The 25150-nt window shown below is 35.9% G+C and overlaps 1 protein-coding gene across 9 annotated transcripts in view; it reads left to right on the plus strand.

Annotated features, from left to right (window-relative positions):
* The window catches only part of LOC145683720 (uncharacterized), a 425859-nt gene that overhangs the window by 204520 nt on the left and 196189 nt on the right, over positions 1 to 25150 (plus strand). For 7 of the 9 annotated variants that reach the window (XM_081755184.1, XM_081755185.1, XM_081755190.1 and 4 more), the window contains 2 exons: positions 8056 to 9834; positions 22142 to 22198. In XM_081755184.1, the coding sequence (XP_081611310.1) occupies positions 8056 to 9834; positions 22142 to 22198 (1836 nt within the window). Of the gene's footprint in view, positions 1 to 8055; positions 9835 to 20012; positions 20052 to 22141; positions 22199 to 25150 lie in introns of all 9 variants that reach the window. The other 2 variants (XM_081755191.1, XM_081755192.1) reach the window with 2 other exon arrangements.

Below are 25150 nucleotides of genomic sequence, written 5' to 3' on the forward strand. Positions count from 1 at the left end.
TCAAAAAGCCGGGATCGTATAAGGGTTTGTGGCGTTTACTCCATAGGATGATAATCCAAGTAAAGCAAACATCACATTAGATAGCCATTAATTGAACTTTTCTTCCGAGCGTTAACGAAGAAACAAGTTATCGCAAAATGATATCTTCTTTTACCGCTAACTACACAGAGAAGAAAATTCGAGTAATGACTTAAAGTTGACAAATAAGACAAAATATCAGCATCATTTAACAGGAAAATTAATTTAACACTTTAAAAATTCACTCGTATCAATATATTGCACCATGCACACAAGGCGAAGAACATGAGGCATAGTCTTACAGACACAACTATAGTAAATGATACACAGGTATAGGCGTATTCTTTTATAAAATTTTAATACTTACTTATCCTCCACAATGAACAGGTCTGTTTTATACCAAAAAAAAAAAAAAAATGTATTGTTAATCTAAAATGTGAGATGATAGCAGATACTAATTTTTCTAACTTTCAAATCAATCCATTTCAGCAACGTTGTTTTATATATTGTTCTTCAGTTGATATCTTCGCGCCCAATGAATGCTGCTTCCCGCGTTTTCTCTCTTGTTCTCGCTGTTTGCGTGAGTTCCGCCTACCAAATGACGTAATCGCAGGTAGGGTTGTGATTGGCTGCCGTTGGTTGCCAAGGCCGTCAGTCTTTTCGTCTGCTGTATGTTGCTATCCGTGCGAGAATGCATAGCGCTGGTGTAAATATAGCAGTCTTTTTAAAATAAAAAGAAATTAAATCGTCTGAAGTGAATACGCCAAAAGTAATGCACAAATGAGTTTATCACAGGTTACATACATACATGTTCCTTACCGTCTATAAGCAAACTGTTGTGCTTATAACTTGTGTCCTTTCCAAACAAGACTATAGGCTTCTTATCTATTTAGTGTTCATCTTCACTTTCTGGAACTATGAAGAAAAGTAACGAACTAAAATTAAAATTAGGATAAAGCCTCTTAATTTCTTTCAATGAAGAGTTCAATTTAATTAGTTTGAAAAAAATATATTTGTTATTTCAAAATATTAATTTGGGGAATTAGAAATTAGATTTCTGGGCTGTCGGCATCTAAAGCCATTTATAACCCGTCACGTATGAGAGTGACGTCCCTCGGCGAGCACACTATCCGATGAAAGAGAAGGAAGAAAGGATTGGAGAAACAAGGAAGCAACCTGGCACCTATATGTTAGGTATCATCCCGGCATTTGCCTGGTGTGAGTGAGGAAAACTCAGGAACATCTCACTCACAGTGGCTGGCCTGGAAAAACTGTTGCATCTTTTCGACCTCGTGTCCCCACTGGGAATCAAACCCGTCACTGCACGAATAGAAGGTGAGAGCGTAAATATTAATTTGAAAAGTAATATTTGGAATACAATTATTTGCAATGAGATACTGAAGATATGTGCATGGAGACACCTAGATATATTATAGGAATAGTGAAATACAGTAATTCTATATCATAACATGGTCGCGGCATACGTCTCAGATAAAATTATTGTATTCAAAATTTTTTTCAACTTTTTTTAGAGTCCCTACAATATGTCAAGGAACTATGTTCTTTAAATGTTAATATTGAGTTTTCTTTTACAGACATTAAAGAAAAAAGACGAAATTGAGGTGACTTATTTTAAATGAAATTAATGGATACTTTGCTAATCAGAACAAAATGATATATTGTAAATTTTCCGTTTAATTTGGACAATATTTGTCTTTTACAAAACTCAGTCGTAGTTTTTCCCCTCTAAAGAACTTTCTAAACTCTGTACTTCAATAAAAATCAATTTTTTTAAAATAGTATTTTCAGCATCTATAGAATACAATTATGAAGTGATCTAAACTAACGGTGTGTGATGCTGGAATACGGCAAAGTTTTATTTATTTATTTATTTATTTATTATTTTAATACCATTAATGACTTTCGTAAAGTTCGAAGTTTTAGTTAGAAGTACAGCCTTATCACATTAACCGAGCGAAGTAGTTCAAATGGTAAAGCGTTGCCTTTTGCATTTCGGAGGTCATGGGTTCGAATCCCGTTGCCGACCGTCCTGACTGGAGTTTTCCAGGATTTTCCTCAATCCTACTAGGCAAATGCCGGGATGGTACTTACTAAACAGGCCCTGGCCGATACTTTCCCAAATCCTTTCCGTTGTTATTGTTGTTGTTAGATACCCAGTATAAAGTGTTCTTTTAGCTCTATCTGTGATTGTTAAATAAATAAATAAATAAATAAATAAATAAATAAAAATCAAGGGAAGTAGAGTAATCCGAAAATTGTGAAGTTACGTAGAACAGAAACTTCATTTGATACGAGATTCGTATATGCCCACAATTTGTGATTTATGAATGGACGACTGGATGTTTATGTAATACTTTTAACCAGAATTGCGTATCAAAACAAGCCTCGACACGTATATTACTCGACTTTCGGCAAATTCAGACAAGTGTATGTGGTTCGTGTCCTGCGGTTCCCAAGGTGGGCTTGTGCATTTACTATGGTCCGGGATTCGATCCTCTACAATTTATACGTCTTTCTTGGACTTTGATAACGATTTGGACCTTTCACCAAAGCCGACCATATAGCCACTGGACAACACGGTTCAGAGTTCGGGTTAGAACGTTCTGGGAAATCGACACAAAGTTGACTCTAATTACATTTCAATGCTGATGCGATTTAATAATATGAAAATTATTACGTCGCATAGGCATTGGTCATTCATGCTGAAAATAAAAGTAAATTAGATTATTTCTTAAAACTAAAAATATAAATTTAGATCATGATAATTGTTTTGGTAAAGGATACTCAAGATTTCACTTTTCACTTTAATTAACAACACTAAAACTTCACGAACACATATTACTTTACATTTAGGCACTTTGATTTTGATAACTGAATACGATAATAAAATTTAATACTCGGCCCATTTATTATTGTTGTAAGCGCGGAAAACGCGGTTGTCGCGGGTTACCGGTTGTGTTTTATTACATCGTTATTTTTCACAATCTCGCACTGTCATTGTTCAGTCGGTTTGATGCTGAAGAAAGATCATTTTTGGTGATTCCAGGGTGGAAGTCCTGAAGATTACGGGTTTAGTTCCCTTGTTGTCATTCTATTTTCTTTGCGATGAATAGAACGCTTTTCACTGCTCTGTTGCTTCTCATCGCTAAGACGACTTTAAAGTTAACAATCATGTGCAAATGATTTGAGATTTCGAGTTTTCGTCTTTAAACTACATTTTTATATTATTAATGTTCTTTTAATGTATTAATGTGCTGTATTTAACGAACAGTTATGTGTTTACTCGCACCAACACAGCTTCCATGATAATTCTCTGTTGTTTCACCGGGCATACTTGTCAGACTAACTTAGTTTTTCTCCCCGTCTCCTTGCGTTTCTACGCCGTGGACAAGCTCTCGATGCAGCCTGATGATGTCAAAGCTAAAAATAGCTATGACAACCCATAGGTAGGAATTTTTAGAGACGACATTTGCTTCCTGCGCTGAATTTTAGCACCTTATTTGGGGAGACGAGAGGATCACCAAGATCTCCGTCGCAGACGCGACGCACACACACATGTGCATATTCGTCTGTGTGCTGAGGGAAAAATTTTTGAGAGTACTTTTATACGAGGTTCACTTAAAAAATTAAAATTTTCTTCATAAATATTCAATGAGCTGAACCATATGGTTACACTTTCCTTTACTTTTCTGTATCGCGAAAGGTTTGTTCGTAACTTTTCCTTTTACTTCCATAATTTATATTTTAATGATAAGAAAGACAATGATTATGAAGGTAATGAACAAACAGTAGCATGAAGTCAAGGGGAACACAGACGATAAACTGAACTCAAGAGCTCCCGGCATGCAAGCACAGACTCTGTTAGGAGCTAAACCCAGGGGCGGATCCAGAAGAGGAAACTTTCTTATTTTATATGTATAAATAAAATCCATCCGAGAGTTTGGAGCTCTTAAAAGGAACATTTTAACAACCCACCGCTTCCCCCAGAAGTCGGTCCTGGATCCACCCCTGGCTAAACCTGTACCTGGTCAAGCTCTGCTAGCAAATGTATAGATTTTATTCCTTACAAAATGAGCTATTTTCCCATCACATTTTGTTGAGATCCGGCCAGTGGCTATTGTTAAGTAAAGTACAATATACAAGGCAAGCCGATCTAAGTCTACCCTATCCCTGACCAAATATTCTTTATATATTGGGCTGCTTTTCTATCAAATTTCTTTCAGTTCCTGACAAGTAAGGTATCACACATACAGGATTTTACACGAATGTGTTACAATATTTTCAAAAGTGGAAAGTTTCGAAAACGTGAAACGAGTGAAATTTAGAAGTTCATAACTCCACTACTATGGGACCTATCATAGTTGGGTCAAGACATCAGTGAGGAACTGGTATGTAAACTATCCAAATATCCATGTTTAAGAATGCTCTAGTATTTGCACACCAATTTTTAGAGAAGTAGGTGGAGAGTGATCAAGTACTCTTAAACAATGTCTCCAAAAATCATAAGCAAGTAACGGAAGTTTTGAAAGATAGATATGTGGATAGTTCACATACTAGTTCCTTAGTGATATCTTAACCCGAATATGATCGGTCCTATAGTAGTGGAACTATGGATATTTAAGGTTCATTTTCTCACGTTTTCGGCAACCTATAATCACGAAAGTACGCACTTCCGACCACAGGTCCATATAATTTTTTTTTCTTAGTTTGATGTGAGGAATTTATTCCCAAAAATTTTGACAAATTTTTGTAACACCCTGTATACACATCTGGCGTAAAACTGTGAGCTGAGCACACACACACACACACACACACACACACTCAAAAAAAAAACTCGTACATATGGTGCATGTCCTTCAAAAAAGCCTATTTGATGCGAATTGAGTTTCGAACGAGGGACTCGATACATCAGAAGTAAACACTTCATCACTTAGCCGTCACGACAGCCATAGCTTTTGTCACATACACTTCGCAGCCCTTACTCAAGTTTTCTAAAATTTTATTAATTTTCCTTTCAGATTACACAACAAACGATATATCATCTGCCACCTATTCATTCTACCTCCTACTAAAATACCATTCCGTTATGAAGATTTTTCTTCACTCTCTTTGCTAAATATACAGGAAGTTTCAAAACAAAGCCGATAATCTTTATGAGGTGATTCCTGACACCAAGATAAGACGAACAGTGAAGACAAACATTGGTGCACAAATGCTTCCTTTTGGAGTTATAGGCTGCCAAAAACATGAAATTATAATAATAATACTAATAATAAACTTTAAAGGTCAATAGCTCCCAAACTATGGGACCTATCGTAGTCGCGTCAAGACTTCACTTAAGAACTAACAAGTGAGCTATTCAAAAATACATATTTCATAATCCTAAGGTACTCATGCAACAATTTTTATAGAGAGAATTTGGCTACTTACGTATAGTTTGCAGTACTCACAAACTACCTCAATAAAAATCGTTGCGGAAATACCGCAGGATTCTGAAACTTGGATATTTGGATAGGGCATGTACTAGTTCCTAAATGAAGTCTTTACCCGACTACGGCAGGTTCCATAGTTTTGGAGCTATTAACCTTTAAACTTCATTTTCTCATGTTTTCGGTACCCTATAACTCCGAAAAGAAGCATTTGTGCACCCATGTTGGTCTATCTTTTCGTCTTATCTTTGTACCAGGAATCGCCTTCTAAACGTTGTCCGTGTTGTTTTGAAGCACCCTGTATATTAAATAATGTCAGCAAGCGAGAATATTCCTATCGAATTTGCTTTCCAATAGCACTCTTCTCTGTCATTTCTTGTCCTCTCCTAACACTTATTTGTTGGTACATAAATAAGTTTCTTGTCTGATTATTTGTTAATGCTAAATTTAAGTACATATCCCAAATAATGCATATTGCAATAAAACACACATATGAAATAATGTATTCATATACTCGTATGCTGTAATACATGGTGCAATTTCTTCACGAAGGTCTCCCAGTTCTGAAGCATGTAGGAAGTTCTGTTTCAAATTTACACCGTTACTGATATTGATCTTTAGCGATATTTTCAAACTTGAAATACCAATTTAAAGTTCAGTTCAGTCCCTCAAATATGAAATATGCGCCACCAAATTCTTTCACTTTCATACGTCTTACTTCATGCGTTACAGTTACGTGAGTAACGACATTTGTTCAGACAACGTGAGTAACGACAACATATTAAATTTTAGAATAAAAGTTCCATTTCAAACGAAACACGCATTTACCGTGCATCGAATTGTTTACACATCTTTCGAAAACACAAGAGTTTAAATAGACGAATGAAATGTAAAAATATTCAACCAATGGCATTCCTTAGACACTAACACTGACACTAATTTTGACAAATATTAATCTTATTTACATAGCCAAAATCTCTTTTACTGGAATAAAGTCATTTAAAGTTCCCGAAATTCTCCTTGTGTAAACAACTATTAAAAGAAGTGGAGAAGTATTTTGTCAATGCCGTAAACGTCGCCAACACCTAGTGGTCTACTTGTCGCTAAACTTCGATCGTCGATATAGCAGTGCGTCGAAAGATTGTCACTGGCGGCATAGTTTCGTCGAGTCGAAACAGATATCTAGTGTCGAGGTGTTGAAGTTACCACCACGTAGCAGCGAGGATTTCATTTTGGTCCGCGCTCCTTCTATTCGTCGTGGAGAATCAAGAATGAACCAACACGAACTATCAGCAGTGATGTGAATGCAGTTATTATTATATATTATTTATTTCTCACGATTTCTTCCGAAAGTTAGCTCCGGGAGTCAATAGTTACCCCTGCCTCTACATCATTAAGTGTAAGATGAGTGCGTATAATTGTATGAATTTAGATGGCAACTGTCGCCGATTATTGGAAAGGGATTATGGGAGACGGAGAACTATAAAATAAAGTAAACAGACGTGCGTCATTTTGTTATAAAATTACATGGCAAACGCATTTTATCTGATCCCAAACAGTTATCATCGAATTTAAGCGGTTAAAGCAGTATTCTCATTGGCTAAATTAAAAAGACTTAAATGTTTTATTCCTCTACAAGCGCGGTTTTCTTCGTCGCCTCCGTGGCAAAGTATGAAGAACACGTGCCTAGTAATCATAAGGCTGGTTGTTTGCGCTCAGCCCGGTGTACATTTTTCTTTTTAGTGTTTCTTAGACTTACCTTGATGTAAACAAATCACTTATATAGGTGATTTAACATATTTTAGTGGAATAATTTTGTGGTTTTTGGCGTTTCATCGCGTCTCTGCCGTTGGTGGGCTGGTAGTGATATAATTTTCAAAATAGTAGTGGGGCCCCGCAGATCATCGCTGCGAGGCCGCCAATTTTTGGTGAGATGTCTCTAGTTACCCATTGGTGGTCCACCGACGCTTACGGCATGGGGTCTCTTCATCATCTAGAGGGTAATGGAAAGAAATATTGATATGTAAATTGAAGCAAACTCAACATATCTAGGTAAAGTTACCGACTTCATAAATGCTGTGAAGATTGTTAGACAGTGGAGTTTTCTTACCTATAATTTACGTATTTGTACAAAAACTTACTCCACTGTCTGAAATTTGGGTTACAACAGGGAAGTTCGTTAGTTTGTTCACTGGGCATCTGTTCTGGACCCTTTTGAATTTAGCAAACATTTGCTGTGGAAACTCCAGATCTAAACCACCTACGGAAAATAATGGGAAAAGCAGCTTTCAATTCTAATATATTATATTAAGAATGTCAAAACTAGGAACCTTTGGGTAAATATTTTTAAAATGGGGTTGCATTATAAATCATGGTTTTTGCCAGACTTTATAGCCACCCTATAGAATTATTTATTTTCTTTTTACATCTTTTTCTTAAAAATGACTGTTCAAATGTTTTGATTTCTCAAACAGTGAGACTTATATCATTTTGATTTTTTGCAATAGTATAGCTTACCCTCCCGAGTTAGTTAACTACTGGGCACTGTGAAGGAATAACATTTAATAATCAATGTATTATTTTGCAGGTATTGGAGCTAACCTAGCAAGCAGTGCTGCTGGTGCGTTGAGCGCTGGTCCTGATAAAGAAGGTAGATTAGGGATTACTGGGAGTGCCAGTGGCAGCCTAACTGGGGGTCTTTCCTTAGGAGTAGTGAAGAAGGACAAAGAAAAAAAAGGAGGTGGTGCAGCCGGTTCATCCACTGGTTCTGCTGTTTTAAAAAAGGCGTCAGGTAAAGAAAAAGTGGTGCCGCCTGGTAAAAGTAGTGCAAGATCTGCAGTAGCAACTACATCCGGAACAGCGAGTGCAGGAAAAGGAGGATCCGCATCTACTCACGGAACAAGTTCAGTAAGTGGAAAAAATGGTGGTGCTTCAGCTAGTAGTACATCAGCAGCGAGTGTGACAGGAGGTGGATCTGCAGCCTCTAGTTCGTCTGCAGTAGCTGTTGGAGGGGGAGATAAAAATGGTGAAGGGGCAGCTGTAGTTGGTGGTAAGGCTCCCGGTAATGCTGATGGAAAAGGTGGAGGCGTTGCTGCTGTCAAAGGGCCTGGTGGTAATATCGCCGCAGTAAAAGAGACAGGTGGAGGTAGTACTGTGGCTGCCGTCAAGGGATCTGGTGGTAGTAATAAAGGTTCAGGTGTCGCTATCATACAAGGTTCTAATAAAGGAGGTTCTGAAGGAGGTGAGAAAGGTTCGGCTTGTAAAGATGACAAAGGGAAATGTGGTGGAACTGCCGCTGGGTCTGGATCCGGATCAGCAAGTGGGGGTGGTGGTGCCAGTGGATCTGGATCCGGTGCAGCATCTGCGGGTAAAGGCGGTGGGTCTGCTAGTGGGTCTGGTTCCGGAGCAGCATCTGGAGGTAACGGCGGTGGGTCTGCTAGTGGGTCTGGTTCCGGAGCAGCATCTGGAGGTAACAGCCGTGGGTCTGCTAGTGGGTCTGGTTCCGGAGCAGCATCTGGTGGTAACGGCGGTGGGTCTGCTAGTGGGTCTGGTTCCGGAGCAGCATCTGGAGGTAAAGGCGGTGGGTCTGCTAGTGGGTCTGGTTCCGCAGCAGCATCTGGAGGCAACGGCGGTGGGTCTGCTAGTGGGTCTGGTTCCGGAGCAGCATCTGGAGGTAACGGCGGTGCGTCTGCTAGTGGGTCTGGTTCCGGAGCAGCATCTGGAGGTAAAGGCGGTGGATCTGCTAGTGGCTCTGGTTCCGGAGCAGCATCTGGAGGTAACGGCGGTGGATCTGCTAGTGGCTCTGGTTCCGGAGCAGCATCTGGAGGTAACGGCGGTGGATCTGCTAGTGGGTCTGGTTCCGGAGCAGCATCTGGAGGTAAAGGCGGTGGGTCTGCTAGTGGGTCTGGTTCCGGAGCAGCATCTGGAGGTAACGGCGGTGGGTCTGCTAGTGGGTCTGGTTCCGGAGCAGCATCTGGTGGTAACGGCGGTGGGTCTGCTAGTGGGTCTGGTTCCGGAGCAGCATCTGGAGGTAAAGGCGGTGGGTCTGCTAGTGGGTCTGGTTCCGGAGCAGCATCTGGAGGTAAAGGCGGTGGGTCTGCTAGTGGGTCTGGTTCCGGAGCAGCATCTGGAGGTAACGGCGGTGGGTCTGCTAGTGGGTCTGGTTCCGGAGCAGCATCTGGAGGTAACGGCGGTGGGTCTGCTAGTGGGTCTGGATCCGGAGCAGCATCTTCGGGTAAAAGAGGTGGTGAGATTGGCAGTGGATCTGGATCAGTGGCTAAAAGTTCTTCCTTAACTTCAATTCCAACAACTGAAGAAGAAGACATGGAGCCTCCAGGAGAAACAGAAGAGCCAAGTTTCGGCAGTGGTAAGTCTGACGCAAATAGGACTGCTTCCAGGGTAGGGAAAGGTAATAGCAATATTGGAGAAGGTGGGTCTACTATAGCTAGTAGTAAATCCGAAGCACATTCATCTGGAGGTGGTGAATCTACATCAAGGTCCATTAAACTTAAGGGATGGAGGCCGAAATTCAAACAAAAACCAGAAGGGATTATGAGAAAACTACGTCTTAGTCGTAAGGGATTAGTAAGGTCTGACATAAATAAGTTACAGAATATTAGAAATAATGACATTGTCGAATATATTAACACTGGATCTAACCTCCGAGACATACCGAGCAGAGCTCAATTATTGTGTAATCTAGTTGTATGCAATGGATTAATTCTTCAGCCAAAGGTGGTAGTAATACATGGAAAATCTTATGGCAATATCGAGAAAAAAGGTGGGATTCATTCGAGGGGAAGAGCAACTATTAATAAGGTAGGTAGAAACCCACAAAGGTCAAGCAAGGAAAGAGACTTTAAACTAGGAATGAAGGCAGCTAGAGCTTTCGAACGACAAAGAAAAAGGAACAAAATATTAATGAAACCTCAGAAAGAAGAAGTTGAAGACGAATCATCAAATAGTGAAGAAGAAGAAACTGATGAGGACGAAGAAGAAGAAAGTGATGAGGACGAGGAAGAAGAAGAAGAAGAAGAAGAAGAGAATGCAAGCTTAAGAAAAAGATTATCAAAACTCCAGGGAAAAGAAGCAACTGAAGATAAGGGACAATCGGAAGATTCCGAGACACTAATAACAACGCAAAACCTATATAGAGAAATAGTACCAACACCAACCCAAGCAGTTTTATGGAAAGACAATAAAGGTGAAGAGACACCAAGATCTGGAGAAATGATCGGATCAACAATGACCAGACAACCAACAACTCTTGCTCCAACAACAAAACAACCGACAACTCTTGCTTCAGCAACAGATAATTCGAAAGACAAGCTATCCAACGGTACTCCAGCGCCAGTTGTAGAGCCCGAAGTTGCTCGTGAAGTGAATCAACTACCCGAACAGGAGAGTAATGCACCTAATAGCGAAGTAGGAAATAAATTTGAAGCACAATCTGAAAATGTTGCGAAAAGTGATCCCCCAATTCAAGGAATTCCGGCTTCTGGCGTGATCAGTCAAACGAAAGGTTCTAAATTTGTCCCTAGTAATCAAGTAGGAAATGCCCATGTTGCTTCACCAGTCGGTGTTGAAAACACATTAGACAGTAACACTCCGTTTGAGAGATATCCCCCTCAAATTCTTAGTGGAAGACGCGATGTTGCTGTAACAGGTTTGCAACAAAACCCAGTGGTTAATCCTAGAAATGGAGACTTTTTAATGTCACATCCAACAAACAAATTCAAAAATATGATTCCAACAATCGATGTTGAAAACAGTGCTCCAGAAATTAATTACCAACCTCTCCAAGGTCTATTGCATAGAAATAAAGGTTTAGGATGGTCTTCGATTGCACCTCTTGGCGGTAATTCGGTTCTGAAGAGGGTTGGGCTACCAGTTCTGCAGACATTACAAAGTAGTTTCAAAGGAATTGACAACATAGGCAGTGCGCCGTCTCAGGCTGAATTAGATCAGAAGGACGGTGGAAAAATTGACGAAGATGGAAACATTTCTCCTCCAACTCTGAACAATATTGTTAATGGAGTAAACGATCTTGTTGGTGGATACGGAGTAGTTAAGGGAACTTTAAATGCAATTGGAGGTAACGACCCTTTATCAGCAATAAATATAGGTGGTGAAAGGCAATTATTTCAGTTATTGAATAAGTATCTTAGGGAAGCTGAAAACATTCAGTCGGTCATTCAAAATAATATTAAAAATACTGAACAAATTGGGGGAAATGTGCAAGGTAACTTTTATCCAAACGAATTGGTGGTAATAAAACCTCCATTTAACACAGCTAGATCCAGTAGACTAGGATTCGTATTAAATAAGTATGGATCTGTTCCTGCAGTTCATCCAGGAAAGCCTTTTCGTCCAGTTCATCCAGCAAACTCTTTTCGTCCAGTTCATCCTGGAAACCCTTTTGGACAAAAAGGATTTTTTCCATTGATGAATCATCTTCCCCGCAGCTATGTTGAAAATGTTAGATCACCACAAGCGTCTCGAATAGGATATAATGACGTTGAAACTATTGCAAAAAAGAAGACAAGGCAGCACGAAAATTTTGAAGGTAAGGGCCTGGCTGCACTGGGCTCAAAACTTCCCACTATCCTCAAAGAGAAAAAGAAGAATAACACAAATAATGAAAATAAAGGAGTCGAAAAAGAGGTAAAGGAAAACGCAGCTATGGTTGAAGGGGAAGGAGATCTTAATAGACCGGATGAAGAACAGATACCACTCAAGAAGGCTAATGAATCTAAAACCAATTATCTGGGAAAAACTAAGGAGCATACAGGGCCAAAATTGGTAAATACTCAAGAAGATGTTGATACAAAAGAACAATCGAAGATGGTGAGTGAAAACAACAGCATACTTAAAACTGGAAACCTGACAGAAATTCCATTTAATTCAGGACAGCTTAAACAGCAAGATATCGAATTTAATAACGGCGAAGACAATAGCAGAATGGGCGACAAGCAAAATAGACATTCTGAAATAAGTCCAAGAGAAAGTAACACAACTACAATGAACTCTACCGCAAATGATTTCAAAGGAACAAGAGCAGCAAAGAACACTCTTAACAAAACAACTAGTACTAGAGGTAAAAGTGCATCAGCTCGTGGACTTGAGTTTAGTGACGCCATTCACTTTGAGAGTGACAGTCTAGCGAGTAACGAAAAAACTGTATCGAATTCCTTGGAGCAAATAGACAAATCACTATCAAAATCAGGACAAAACTTAACGCAGATATATTCAGTTACTTCTGGGATAAGTGATGAGTAAGTGGGGTTCTGCTTGTGAACCTTTAATGGAGGACTACAACTGACATTTAGTAGACTAACATTAACCACATCTTGATAATTGAATCTGTGGTTTTCTGCTTTCTCTGAGATTTTTAACAAATGCTCTATCTAACTTGACTGGAAATCAAATTTTATGTTCGAAAGTAATAAATTTACTAAATATTGAAAACATATTCATTATACAGTAAACACTTCAGAAAAACCTTGAAAACCAAATCTAAAATAAACTTCAAAGAAACATTAGAAAAATATGTATAAAACAATTATTTTTAAAATAATAAAATTTATAATATCACATTAACATGTAATTCAAGAAGTAATTTTAATACATGGTATTTGGAAGAAAAATAACAATAATACTAGGGACAATAAAAGTTATTTAAATACAGTAAACTCTCGATATCAATAGAACTGGACGGCACGAAGAGTTTGGAAAGTAGCCAAAAAAAAGGATGGAAATCCGCACGGAAATGCTTCTGAACAATTTTTTATTTGCATTAAACTTCCACATATCATTGTGACATAATAAACGATACTTTTCAGTATATACAAATTTGTTAGTAGACGCAGGGCATCCAAGTTCGATTTCTGACGGGAGCTTATGTAGTTTGTATCCCACATTAATCTGTAGTTCTATGACTTTTGTAGCCTTCTGTTGAAAGGGGCGCTAAATCCCAATTTAACCAAGTTTGTTGAGTACATTGTTTAAAAAAAAAATGGTGAACTGTTTTCATGTTAAACCACCTCTTCTTTATTTGTGACTAACGGTTTCTTAAAAATATTAAAGGAAAAAAGAAACGAGAAGCCAAAAATAGAAAATAGGAACGGAACACTGCTGATAATCAAGAGTTCAATATAAATCATAGTAATCTTCTTAGTATAGCATTAATTTTTGACGACAAACTGAGCCCGATTATTTTGTTCCAAATACTAATCTAGTAGGTCATTCAAGAGAAAATAATAACAGGTAAACCTTTGGAAAAATCTTTTGACTTCATATAAACCTTTGACTTCAATTCTTCAAATCCTCTCACATTAACGGATACGATAGTACGTTAGAACTAATATACTAATAGACTTCTTCACTATATCTCCTCAAAGCTGAAATATTCTAACAAAATTGTAGAAAAGACAACGCAGTATGACTACTGAATCGAAGAACGAGTAACATTTCTGTATACTTATAAATATATAATTATGATGTAAAAAGAAGTCAAGAATTTATACAAACAATTTCTCAAAATGTTTTTGCTTAATATTCTAGTATAAAAAACTATTTTAGCAAACAGAGTGAGTTTCAACATACATGATATAATCTATTGTGATCTCTTTGAGGCAGAAAAAGAAGACTGACATTTTGAGTGGGCTATGCCTACTATTTTATTTATCATGCTTTTCAAAACACAAATATTCAGCTATTCCGAGTTAATACTTATACCATGTATTGAAAAATATGGAAAAACTTAAGTGGTTTGCGTTTCTAACCAAGCCTACGAGAGATATGAAGAAAGGTGGTTAGTGTAACTATCACCGCCCTCTTAAGAGTTGAAGGTTATAAACTAAACAAAACTTACAATAATTCAGATGGTAGCACATGACGTCATACAACCATAGATAAGGATATACATATTCCCACATAATTCCACACACGACATTTTGAGAACAGTGCTTTTCTTGTTTGGTTCAATCAAAAACATCGCGTTATTGTGCTACATTTATTTAGATTTTCTGGTCAGCTATAGAAGTTAGAATGGCTGATATCAAAGACAAGCTGCGTTTTTCTAATTTTAAATGGGAATGGAAAAATAAATGTAGAAACATATATCGCAGTAGGAGCACAAAAGGAGACTCAAAATGTATTTTATACATTAATCAATTACGAAAGCCTCTTTTGTAACTATGATGAAGGCTTATCAGAACTTTTGTAGGAAATATTTTCTTAACATGGAGGATTTTCCGAAAACTTAACGAGAAATTTATAAGTATTAGAAATGCAGATAGATGAAAGTTGAATGGATTAAATTCAAAGCTAATGAGAAAGTAAAAGAAACAAGGAAGAGAAGACCACAGTATTGAACATGAGGAAATACATAGGATTTGGAATTATTTGAGAAAGTAATGTCTTGGTCAAGATGAATCTTACTAGGAATTTTTTATTGTATATTTTAAGAATGAACTTCACTTGTTGAACGATATTTAAAAAAAATAGCAATGAGTACAGGGCATAAATAGATGAAAGTTCTTAAATTCCGGTAAATTATTTGCAAGCATTGGGGAAATATTTGGCCTCAATTTGTTTCTAGTAATTACGTATGTTAATTTGAAATGAAATATTTGAAGTAAAGTATTCAATGATTTACAAGATTTAATAAATGCTCGAATTGTGAATATTAGTAAAAATACAATAATAAATAAATAGATAGACATGGTCAAACCAGTCAAACTTAATTAAATATTATGTTATATGCTTGAACGTTTCTAGTTTTCATATAAATTATTTTAATGTTCAAAATAATATAATAAAATTAAATAAAGAAATATTCTGCAAAAGTTAATGGATTATTATTTTAGATTCCATGATACTATCTACACATAATATACAATTCTTTAAAAGTCGTACATTTACAGCACTATCTATTTACGATAATGTTTTTAAAAATAGAGATATCTTTTATAGGATTTTATGAAGACAAACTTAGTACCTAATTATATTTCAAAATACAGTTAACAAAGCTGTATTTTTGATATCTTGTGCTATTTATATAATTCGATAGTGTATTCTTAATCTGTTCAGACAATAAATGCACGTTTGACTGAATGTTATTGGCTTTAATCAAATATTTTCTACTAAGTTGTGGTGTCCTGAGATCTGGGTTATATTTTATCATTGTAATATCGCTAGGCATTTTGACATTCTACCATTTATGATAGCATTTTGAACAAGAGAAATCTAACTACCATTGGAGACAAACTATTTACTTAGAAAAAGATACTAACAACACTATAAGAGAATACGAATGAACGAACTTTAAATACTTTCGTTAAATACCTTATCACATAGGAACGTTACGAAATGGGAAGAAAAAACTAAAGAATGAAGAAATCTTTCCCATTCTGATAATTCCAATACTACTGTTCTACGGAAATTTTCTCGCAGTTAGTTTAGTACTTTTCTAATCTTTCTTTTCATCCTACTTCTTACCCTTTTACTTTGTTGAAATATTAAACGAAACAGTTTATTTCTTTGTATTACGTGACAGTCATTCTTAGTTCCAAATTATTTCTTTTCCATGACCTCAAATTTTCTTTTCACTCCCGTATCTATACGAGCGTTATGCATACAACTTCTTCATACTTTATAATAATAGATCATGACGGTGATAAAAATATTGAGCATTTTATTTCCTTTACTCAGTTCAGTTTGTACAAAAATGATATGAAGTATATAACTTTATATCCCAGTTATACCTATCAACTAAAAGAGGTGGATGGAAATTGTTGCTCAATGTCTTCTTTTCTCCTGTCCTCAGTTCAGATTGTACAAAATGATATAAAGTATTTAACTTTATATCCCAGTTATACCTATCAACTAAATAAGATGGATGGAAACTGTTGCTCAATGTCATCCTTTCTCCTTTCCTCAGTTCAGATTGTAAAAAAATGATATGAAGTATTTAACTTTATATTCCAGTTATACCTAACAACTAAAAGAGATGGATGGAAACTGTTGCTCAATGTCATCCTTTCTCCTTTCCTCAGTTCAGATTGTACAAAAATGATATGAAGTATTTAACTTTATATTCCAGTTATACCTAACAACTAAAAGACATGGATGGAAACTGTTGCTCAATGTCTTCTTTTCTCCTTTCCTCAGTTCAGATTGTACAAAAATGATATGAAGTATTTAACTTTATATCCCAGTTATACCTAACAACTAAAAGAGATGGATGGAAACTTTTGCTCAATGTCATCTTTTCTCCTTTCCTCAGTTCAGATTATACAAAAATATGAAGTATTTAACTTTATATCCCAGTTATACCTAACAGATAAAAGAGAGGGATGGAAACTTGCTCAATGTCATCTTTCCTCCTTTCCTCAGTTCAGATTATACGAAAATGATATGAAGTATTTAACTTTATATCCCAGTTATACCAAACAGCTGAAAGAGAGGGATGGAAACTGTTGCTCAATGTCATCTTTTCTCCTTTACTCAGTTCAGATTGTACAAAAATGATATGAAGTATTTAACTTTATGTCCCAGTTATACCTAACAACTAAAAGAGATGGATGGAAACTGTTGCTCAAGGTCATCTTTTCTCCTTTCCTCAGTTCAGATTGTACAAAAATGATACGAAGTATTTAACTTTATGTCCCAGTTATACCTTACACCTAAAAGAGATGGATGGAAACTGTTGCTCAAGGTCATCTTTTCTCCTTTACTCAGTTCAGATTGTACAAAAATAATATGAAGTATTTAACTTTATATCCAAGTTATACCTAACAGCAGAAAGAGATGAACAAAAACTGTTTGTCAACGTCATCTTTTCTCCTTTCTTCACCTCAGATTGTATAAAAATGATATGAAGGGTGAAACTTTGTATCCGAGGTTTGTCTAACAGCTAAGAGAAAGGAATAGGAACTGTTGCTCAGCGTCATCTTTTCTCCTTCGTCACTTTAGATTGTACAGAAATGGTACGAAGTGTTTAACTTTATATTCGAGTTATGTACAATTTCTAAAAGAGATGGATGGAAACTGTTGCTCAGTGTCATCTTTTCTCCTTTTCTCACTTCAGATTGTTAAAATGTTAAGTGAAATATCCTAGTTATGATTAATAGCTAAATAGGTAAACGGAACATTTCGGTCAATCTTGCGTGTTGTCTTTTTCTCACTTTAGATTGTATAAAAAGGATGTGAAGTTTCAAGTACAATATTCTAGTTATGCCTAATAGCTAAAAGAAATTTCAATGACAGTGAGTAAACTTGAGGAAGGGGTATAATAGAACGACGAGAATTCATTGATGCAACATTGATATCATAACTTGAGACCAAACGAAGGATCATTCTCACAAAAGATTGATGCCACATTAATCCACAGAATCCACTTTTTATTTTTTTTACCTAGAAACAGTTTTTTTTTTACTTTATTCTAAATCCATTTTATATATATATATATATATATATATATATATATATATATATATATATATATATATTAAAGCTTTATTTGGCTTTCTTAAGATTTTTTCTAACCTCATATTAATATTATACACACATTCCACATGTCCTCTATACTCACAAGTAAACCTTACGTTTGGGTGAATCGAGTTGCTGACTGAGACACATATGAGAAAGTAGTACTAAATGTGGTCAGTATTTCAGTGAAGTTTTAGGTGCGAAGCTCCAGGGGTTTAGGAGATACAGCTACCAGAACATCACATGGAAGTACAGAATAGTCTTCATACAGTTAGAGGTAAAAGCTCTGTAAGACCTCTTGTAACGACAAAAGGTGAATAACAAATATATGGGTACATATTAGGACTAGGGGGAAGTCATATAGTAAGGGTATACCTGACGGCGGCCATCTTGAAATCCGCCATTTTGAATTAAGGTTAAGTTTTTAAAATAGGAATATGGTCATGTGATACATGATTTAAGGCTCAAATTCAATCAGAAGAACAATGGTGACGTTAATTTTGATTTACGCGCAATTGGTAAACAGTTACAGGGAAATTAAATATTATTGCAGCATATGTATTAGTAGTTTACCCCACCTTGTAAATTTTGTGTTAATGATGATAATTAAATAAAAGCAGGTGGATAAATATTAGGTCTATGGTAAGAGTTGCCTTGATGGCGACCATGTTCAAATCCGCCATTTTGAATCAGACAAAAGTTTTAAACAAAACGCATGACAGTGACACCTTATTAATAGCAAATTTTACCATAACTCCAACGGTATAACCATTTTTGCTTTATCATTAACCAGCACAAAATTAAATGGATCGCTCCTTACGACTACTGCTTTGACGGAATTGTTAACGACAAATGTGTCAAGTGTAACTCGATTGCCTTTGTCAGGCGTGCTCACTGTGAGCAGAGCATTTGTGCAAGTCATGCACTCTTTTCTGAACTACATACTGATTGTACTAATTGAGGACTTTTCTGGAAGAAAGACCCAAGTTTAATTATGACTCAATTCCACTTTGGTCATTTTTCCTTAAATTAGCAACTTGTTTATGCGATAACAAATGCTGGTTAATGATAAAGCAAAAATGGTTATACCGTTGGAGTTATGGTAAAATTTGCTATTAATAAGGTGTCACTGTTATGCGTTTTGTTTAAAACTTTTGTCTGATTCAAAATGGCGGATTAGAACATGGCCGCCATCAAGGCAACTCTTACCATAGACCTAATATTTATCCACCTCCTTTTTATTTAATTATTATCATTAACACAAAATTTACAAGGTGGGGTAAAGGACTAATACATATACTGCAATAATATTTAATTTCCCTGTAACTTTTTACCAATTGCGCGTAAATCAAAATTAACGTCACCATTGTTCTTCTGATTAAATTTGAGCCTTAAATCATGTATCACATGACCCTATTCCTATTTTAAAAACTTAACCTTAATTCAAAATGGCGCATTTCAAGATGGCCGCCGTCAGGTATACCCTTACTATATGACTTCCCCCTAGTCCTAATATGTACCCATATATTTGTTATTCACCTTTTGTCATTACGAGAGGTCTTACAGATATTTTACCTCCAACTGTATGAAGACTATTCTGTACTTCCATATGATGTTCTGGTAGCTGTATCTCCTAAACCCCTGGAGCTTCGCACCTAAAACTTCACTGAAATACTGACCACATTTAGTACTACTTTCTCATGTGTGTCTCAGTCAGCAACTCGATTCACCCAAACGTAAGGTTTACTTGTCAGTAGAAATTTAAATTTTAATCAGCACTTAAATATCTCTTTAAACACTAGAAATTTAATTATAAAATAAATTAATCAAGATAACATGTTCGCTAATAAAGATTCCTAATCATTAATATTACACTAAATAAGTTGTAATTATATATATTTTCCTAGAAATTAATTAGACAGAACTTGTTAGTTTGGGAGTATTTGTTAAGAACTTATAGCTGTGGAAAGGCGACTACCAACGGCTCGTTAATCATTACACGATAGTGTAAAGATTATTCTCAAAGTTAAAACATCGGCGTTTTTCTTCTAGGATTTCGCACGGCAGACTTCGATGGTGCAGCAGGAGGAGGTAACATACATTACAACACAAATTACCTTTTGTATCATGAATCAACGCGGTAACTGACATAGCACTTTTACACTTATTACTACACGTATCTGGGTGAAAATAGATAGAAACACCTAATTGCACTGGAAGTTTTAATAAACGATTTCACTTTTGAATTACCGCGCTGATTACAATATAGTGCTTCGGTATGGATTGAAAATGGTAGGTGAGGAAACAAGTGGTGTGTTTTTATGTTCTTTCATAGTACCTTATGGGGTTTTGCATGTATTATTCTGACACAAGTTACTATTATGTATTGATGTATTTTAAATTTATCTTTCTGGTGTTTTGTAAATAACGATGAATATATTGTGGGTATCAGAAGTGTTACAAGAAACTATACTTTTAAATTATTAAGATTATATATATATATATATATATATATATATATATATATATATATATATATATATATATATTGAAAGGTCTTCAATTAGTATATATTTTTATAGAAAAAAATTAATATAAATCATCTTATTCGGAGACATTTTAAAACATTACATATGCAGAAAATTTCCTTCATTTGAGATTATCGAACAATATATTCCCAAACCTTCTTATAGGAGAGTTATTGTGAAAGAAATAAAAAGACTGAGTCGTCCAGTTTCAATACGGTTCTTGTCCATTTGTATCAAATCCTGGAAAACCTAGAAAAAATGTACTATTGATGCGTCTTGTAGAACTGGAAATATTCGAGGGTGTTCAAGTTTTTCGCATGAACACACTGAAGTATTCTCAGTTCTAGAAACATGCATATTCTACATTTTTTCTAACTTCTCTGAGATTTGCTGTAAATGGACAAATGCCGTTTTTTTAACTTGACGACTTAACTGCAACTTGTAGCAAACTGATATTCGTTTTCATATTCTTTGACTGACATCATTCAAAGATTCATTTTTTTAGTTCTGTTTGTAAATAGTTCAGAGAAAGAAAACCTTTATTTATTTATTTATTTATTTATTTTTGGTTAAATAGAATCTTACACTACATTTGTAAAACATAATTTATGGTTGATTCTCTAAATGTTCGACTTTTGTCACACATTTTGCATGAAATTTGTTTGTAGGATATACAATATCAACAATAAATTTTTAAAATTCTTTTGAGTTTCTTTCTTTTTGCACTGTCAATTTTGCATGTAAAAAAGTCAAACAAAACACAGGCAAATAACTTTATCGTTGGAATTTTTCGTAGTTTTCTTGGTTTTGCATACAGTTCTATAATTGAAATTAGTCTAAATTTTGTTTTCTAGTTATTTTCTCCCACCCCAAAATACTTAAGATCTTATTAAGTTGTAGTTTTTACCCCACAAAGGAATAGTACAAATTTTGCGAACTCATATTTTCATCTATTCAAAATTTAGTACATCAGATAAAAGAAAAATTAATATCGTAAATATTTTGAATATATAACTTTCAGAAGAGTAAGTGAAATTAGTTTAGTACATTTGAGCAAGCAATAGTCATTAAATGTTGGCAAAAAGCACAAAACAAAAGTATCGCTATACAGCCTTGGAATCAAACTCTGTTTTCTTGTGTACAGGCAGATTCTTTACAATTCAATTATGAACAACGGGAGCAGATTTTATTTATATTGTTTGTTTGTAATTAACCAATCAAGTTCTTGCAATTGTTTGTAGAAGAAGCAATAGTTTTCCTTGATATGTATTTATTTTTTCTAAATTCATTATAACTTTATTTGTTTTCACACTATTAATTTATGCGTGTACGAAATAATTCTTAATAGTAATAATAATAAAAAATATTGTCATTGAGGAATAATATAATCAAACTCTAGAGATATTTTGATTGGCTTATAGATGCTATATTCGGTAAGATTTTGAGCATCAGAAAGTACATTTAATTCTCCATAACTTTTTAATCATTTTAATGCTAATTCATACTCAGATATCACGTATGACCGAATCTGAATGAAATCTAAAGTATACCAAAGCACTTTTATGTTTACACTTGGGAAAATAAATGTTAGATACTGTGTTATTTTGTATTCCAATTTATGTGATAATAATACATTTTTATTTTTATTTTCAGTAAGATCAGGTGTAAATCCTAAATTTCCAGCCCAAACCAGGAGCTATGGAGATCCAGGTACTTACATAATTAATAAACTATTTATCTAATGATAATCCTTTTTGAATTAATTTTGAATATATTGTTTACTTGAACTAATTCTCGCTGTTGAGTAGTTGTACTGTTGCAGGACAGTAAACTGTGACAGGATACCTATTTGGAAGTGCTATCCTTGGGTTACCAGAACATTATTTGACCTTCGAGTGAAGTGAAAAGAACATTTGCTTTCAGTGTCTTGAACATGGTGGGTTCTGTGCCTAAAAGAACATTTCCGGGAAGCGCTACTCGTCTGCTTCCATCTTAAGAAAACTGCTGCAGAAAGCTACCGTTTGCTACTGGAGGTATATGGAGAGCACGTTGTATCGGAAACAACGTGTAGAGAATGGTTTCGACGATTCAAAAACAATGATTTTTTACTTGACAACAAAGTGCGTCCTGGTCAGCCGAAAAAGTTTGATGATGGGGAATTAGAGGCTCCACTGAAAGAAGATTCATCTCAGGCACTTAAACAGTTGTCTCAAACTCTAAATATTGATGAATTAACTGTTAATAAGTCTAAAATAGTTTAAAATTTATCTAAAATCTATCGGAAAGATCCAGAAAGTAGGAAACTGGGTGCTACATGAATTGACGGAAAGAGATATTGCGAGACGTTTAACCATTTGTGAAGTACTGCTTCAAAGACATAAAAGGAAGTCGTTTTTGCATCACCATTGTAACCGGCGATAAAAAGTGCATTCGTTACGGCAATCCCAAGCGCAGAAAGTCATGGGTGAGGCCCGGAGAACCAACATCAACGCCAAAAGCGGACATTCATGGATAGAAAATCATGCTGTGCATTTGATGGGATCAAGTCGGTGTGGTTTATTATGAGCTGCTTCATCCGGGTCAAATGATGAATGCTGATCGTTAACAAATACAATTACTGCATCTGAATCAAACACTTCAAGAAAAACGACCAGAGTATACCCAGAGATACAACAAAGTGATTCTGTTCCATGACAATGCCAGACCTCATGTTGCAAATGTAGTGAAAAAAACCTTAGAGGGATTGCGATGTGATGTTTTACCCTACCCGCCATATGAAGCATAACCTTCCTGACAAACACTTCAGAACTGTTGAAGATATCCAAAACTGGTTTGATAAGTGGATTGCCTCACAGGAAACCCTTTTTTTCTATAGTGGAATACATTTGTTACCCGAAAAGTGGGAAAAGGTTGTAGATGCCGAGGAACAGTACTTTCAGTAGAAGATATTTTTTATTCTTGTGGAATGACAATTTATCATTGGTATAAACAACATCTGGAATTATTTCAAGCATCCAATATATATATATATATATATATATATATATATATATATATATATATATATATATATATATATATATATATATATATATATATATACAGGGTGTTTCAGATAAAACACCCAGTGCTTATAAATCCGAAACGGCTGAGAATAAAAAGATGAAACAAAAACTGAGATAGGAAAATGTCATAGGGCGCATCACATGGTGTTGTTGTGGTGATCCCCAGAGCCCTCCTTCAGGGGGGCTCAGGGGTCAACTTCAAATTTTCAAATAGGAACATGTATTTAATCATACCTCATTCAATAGTACTTGAAGAACGAAACAACTTTTGTAGGAAAGAATTTTCGATTTGGGCCACCGTTTTTAAATGGCCGCAAAAAGTGGGTCCTATATCAGATAAAACGTCCAGTGCTTATAAATCCGAAACGGCTGAGAATAAAAAGATGAAACAAAAACTGATATAGGAAAATGTCATAATGCGCATCACATGGTGTTGTCGTGGTTACCCACAGGGCCTTCCTTCAAGGGGACCCAGGGGCCAACTCAAAATTTTTAAATGGGAACATGTATTGAATCATACCTTATTCAATAGTCCTTGAAATACGAAACAACTTTTGTAGGAAACAATTTTCGATTTGGGGCACCGTTTTCAAAATGGCCGCAAAAAGTCCTGCATCAGTTTGAAGTTGGCACCTGATCCACCTTCACGGAGTTTCCTGAGGGTCACCACAACAACACCACTTGATATGCTTTATCATCGTTTCTATCTCAGTTTTTGTTTCATCTCTCTATTCTCAGCCGTTTCTGATTTAGGCCTATAAGCACTGGACGTTTTATCTGATACAGAACCCACTTTTTGCGGCCATTTTGAAAACGGTTGCCCAAATCGAAAATTGTTTCCTACAAAAGTTGTTTCGTTTTTCAAGTACTATTGAATGAGGTATGATTCAATACATGTTCCTATTTGAAAATTTGAAGTTGGCCCCTGGGCCCCCTTGGAGGAGGGAGGGCCCTGGGGGTCACCACAACAACACCATGTGATGCGCCCTATGACATTTTCCTATCTCAGTTTTTGTTTCATCTTTTTATTCTCAGCCGTTTCGGATTTATAAGCACTGGACGTTGTATCTGAAACACCCTGTATATATATACAGGGTGTTAGAAAAATTTGTCACAATATTTTGAGAATAGATTCTTCACACCAGAATAAGAAAAAAAGTTCATATGGACTGTGGTCAGAAGTGCATAGTTTGCATAGTTTCTTAGTTATAAGGTGCCGGAAACGTGAAAAAAAAATGAACTTTAAAGGTTCATGGTTCCACTAGTATAGGACCGATCGTAGTCGGGTCAAGACATCACTGACGAACTAGTATGTGAACTATCCAGCTATCCATGTTTAAGAATGTTCCAGTACTTGCACAATGATTTTCGGAGACGTTGTTTGGGAGTACTTGATCACTCTCTACTTACCTCTCTAAAAATTGGTGTGCAACTACTAGAGCATTCTTAAACATGGATGTTTGGATAGATCACATACCAGTTCTTTAGTGATGTCTTGACTCGACTATGATAGGTCTAATAGTAGTGGAGCTATGAAGTTTTAAAGATGACTTGTTTCACGTTTTTTTGGCACCCTACAAATCCGTAATGATCCACT

Source organism: Thermobia domestica, chromosome 4 (genome assembly GCF_964235325.1).
Source record: "Thermobia domestica chromosome 4, izTheDome1.hap1.1, whole genome shotgun sequence".
In the NCBI taxonomy this organism is placed as follows: domain Eukaryota; kingdom Metazoa; phylum Arthropoda; class Insecta; order Zygentoma; family Lepismatidae; genus Thermobia; species Thermobia domestica.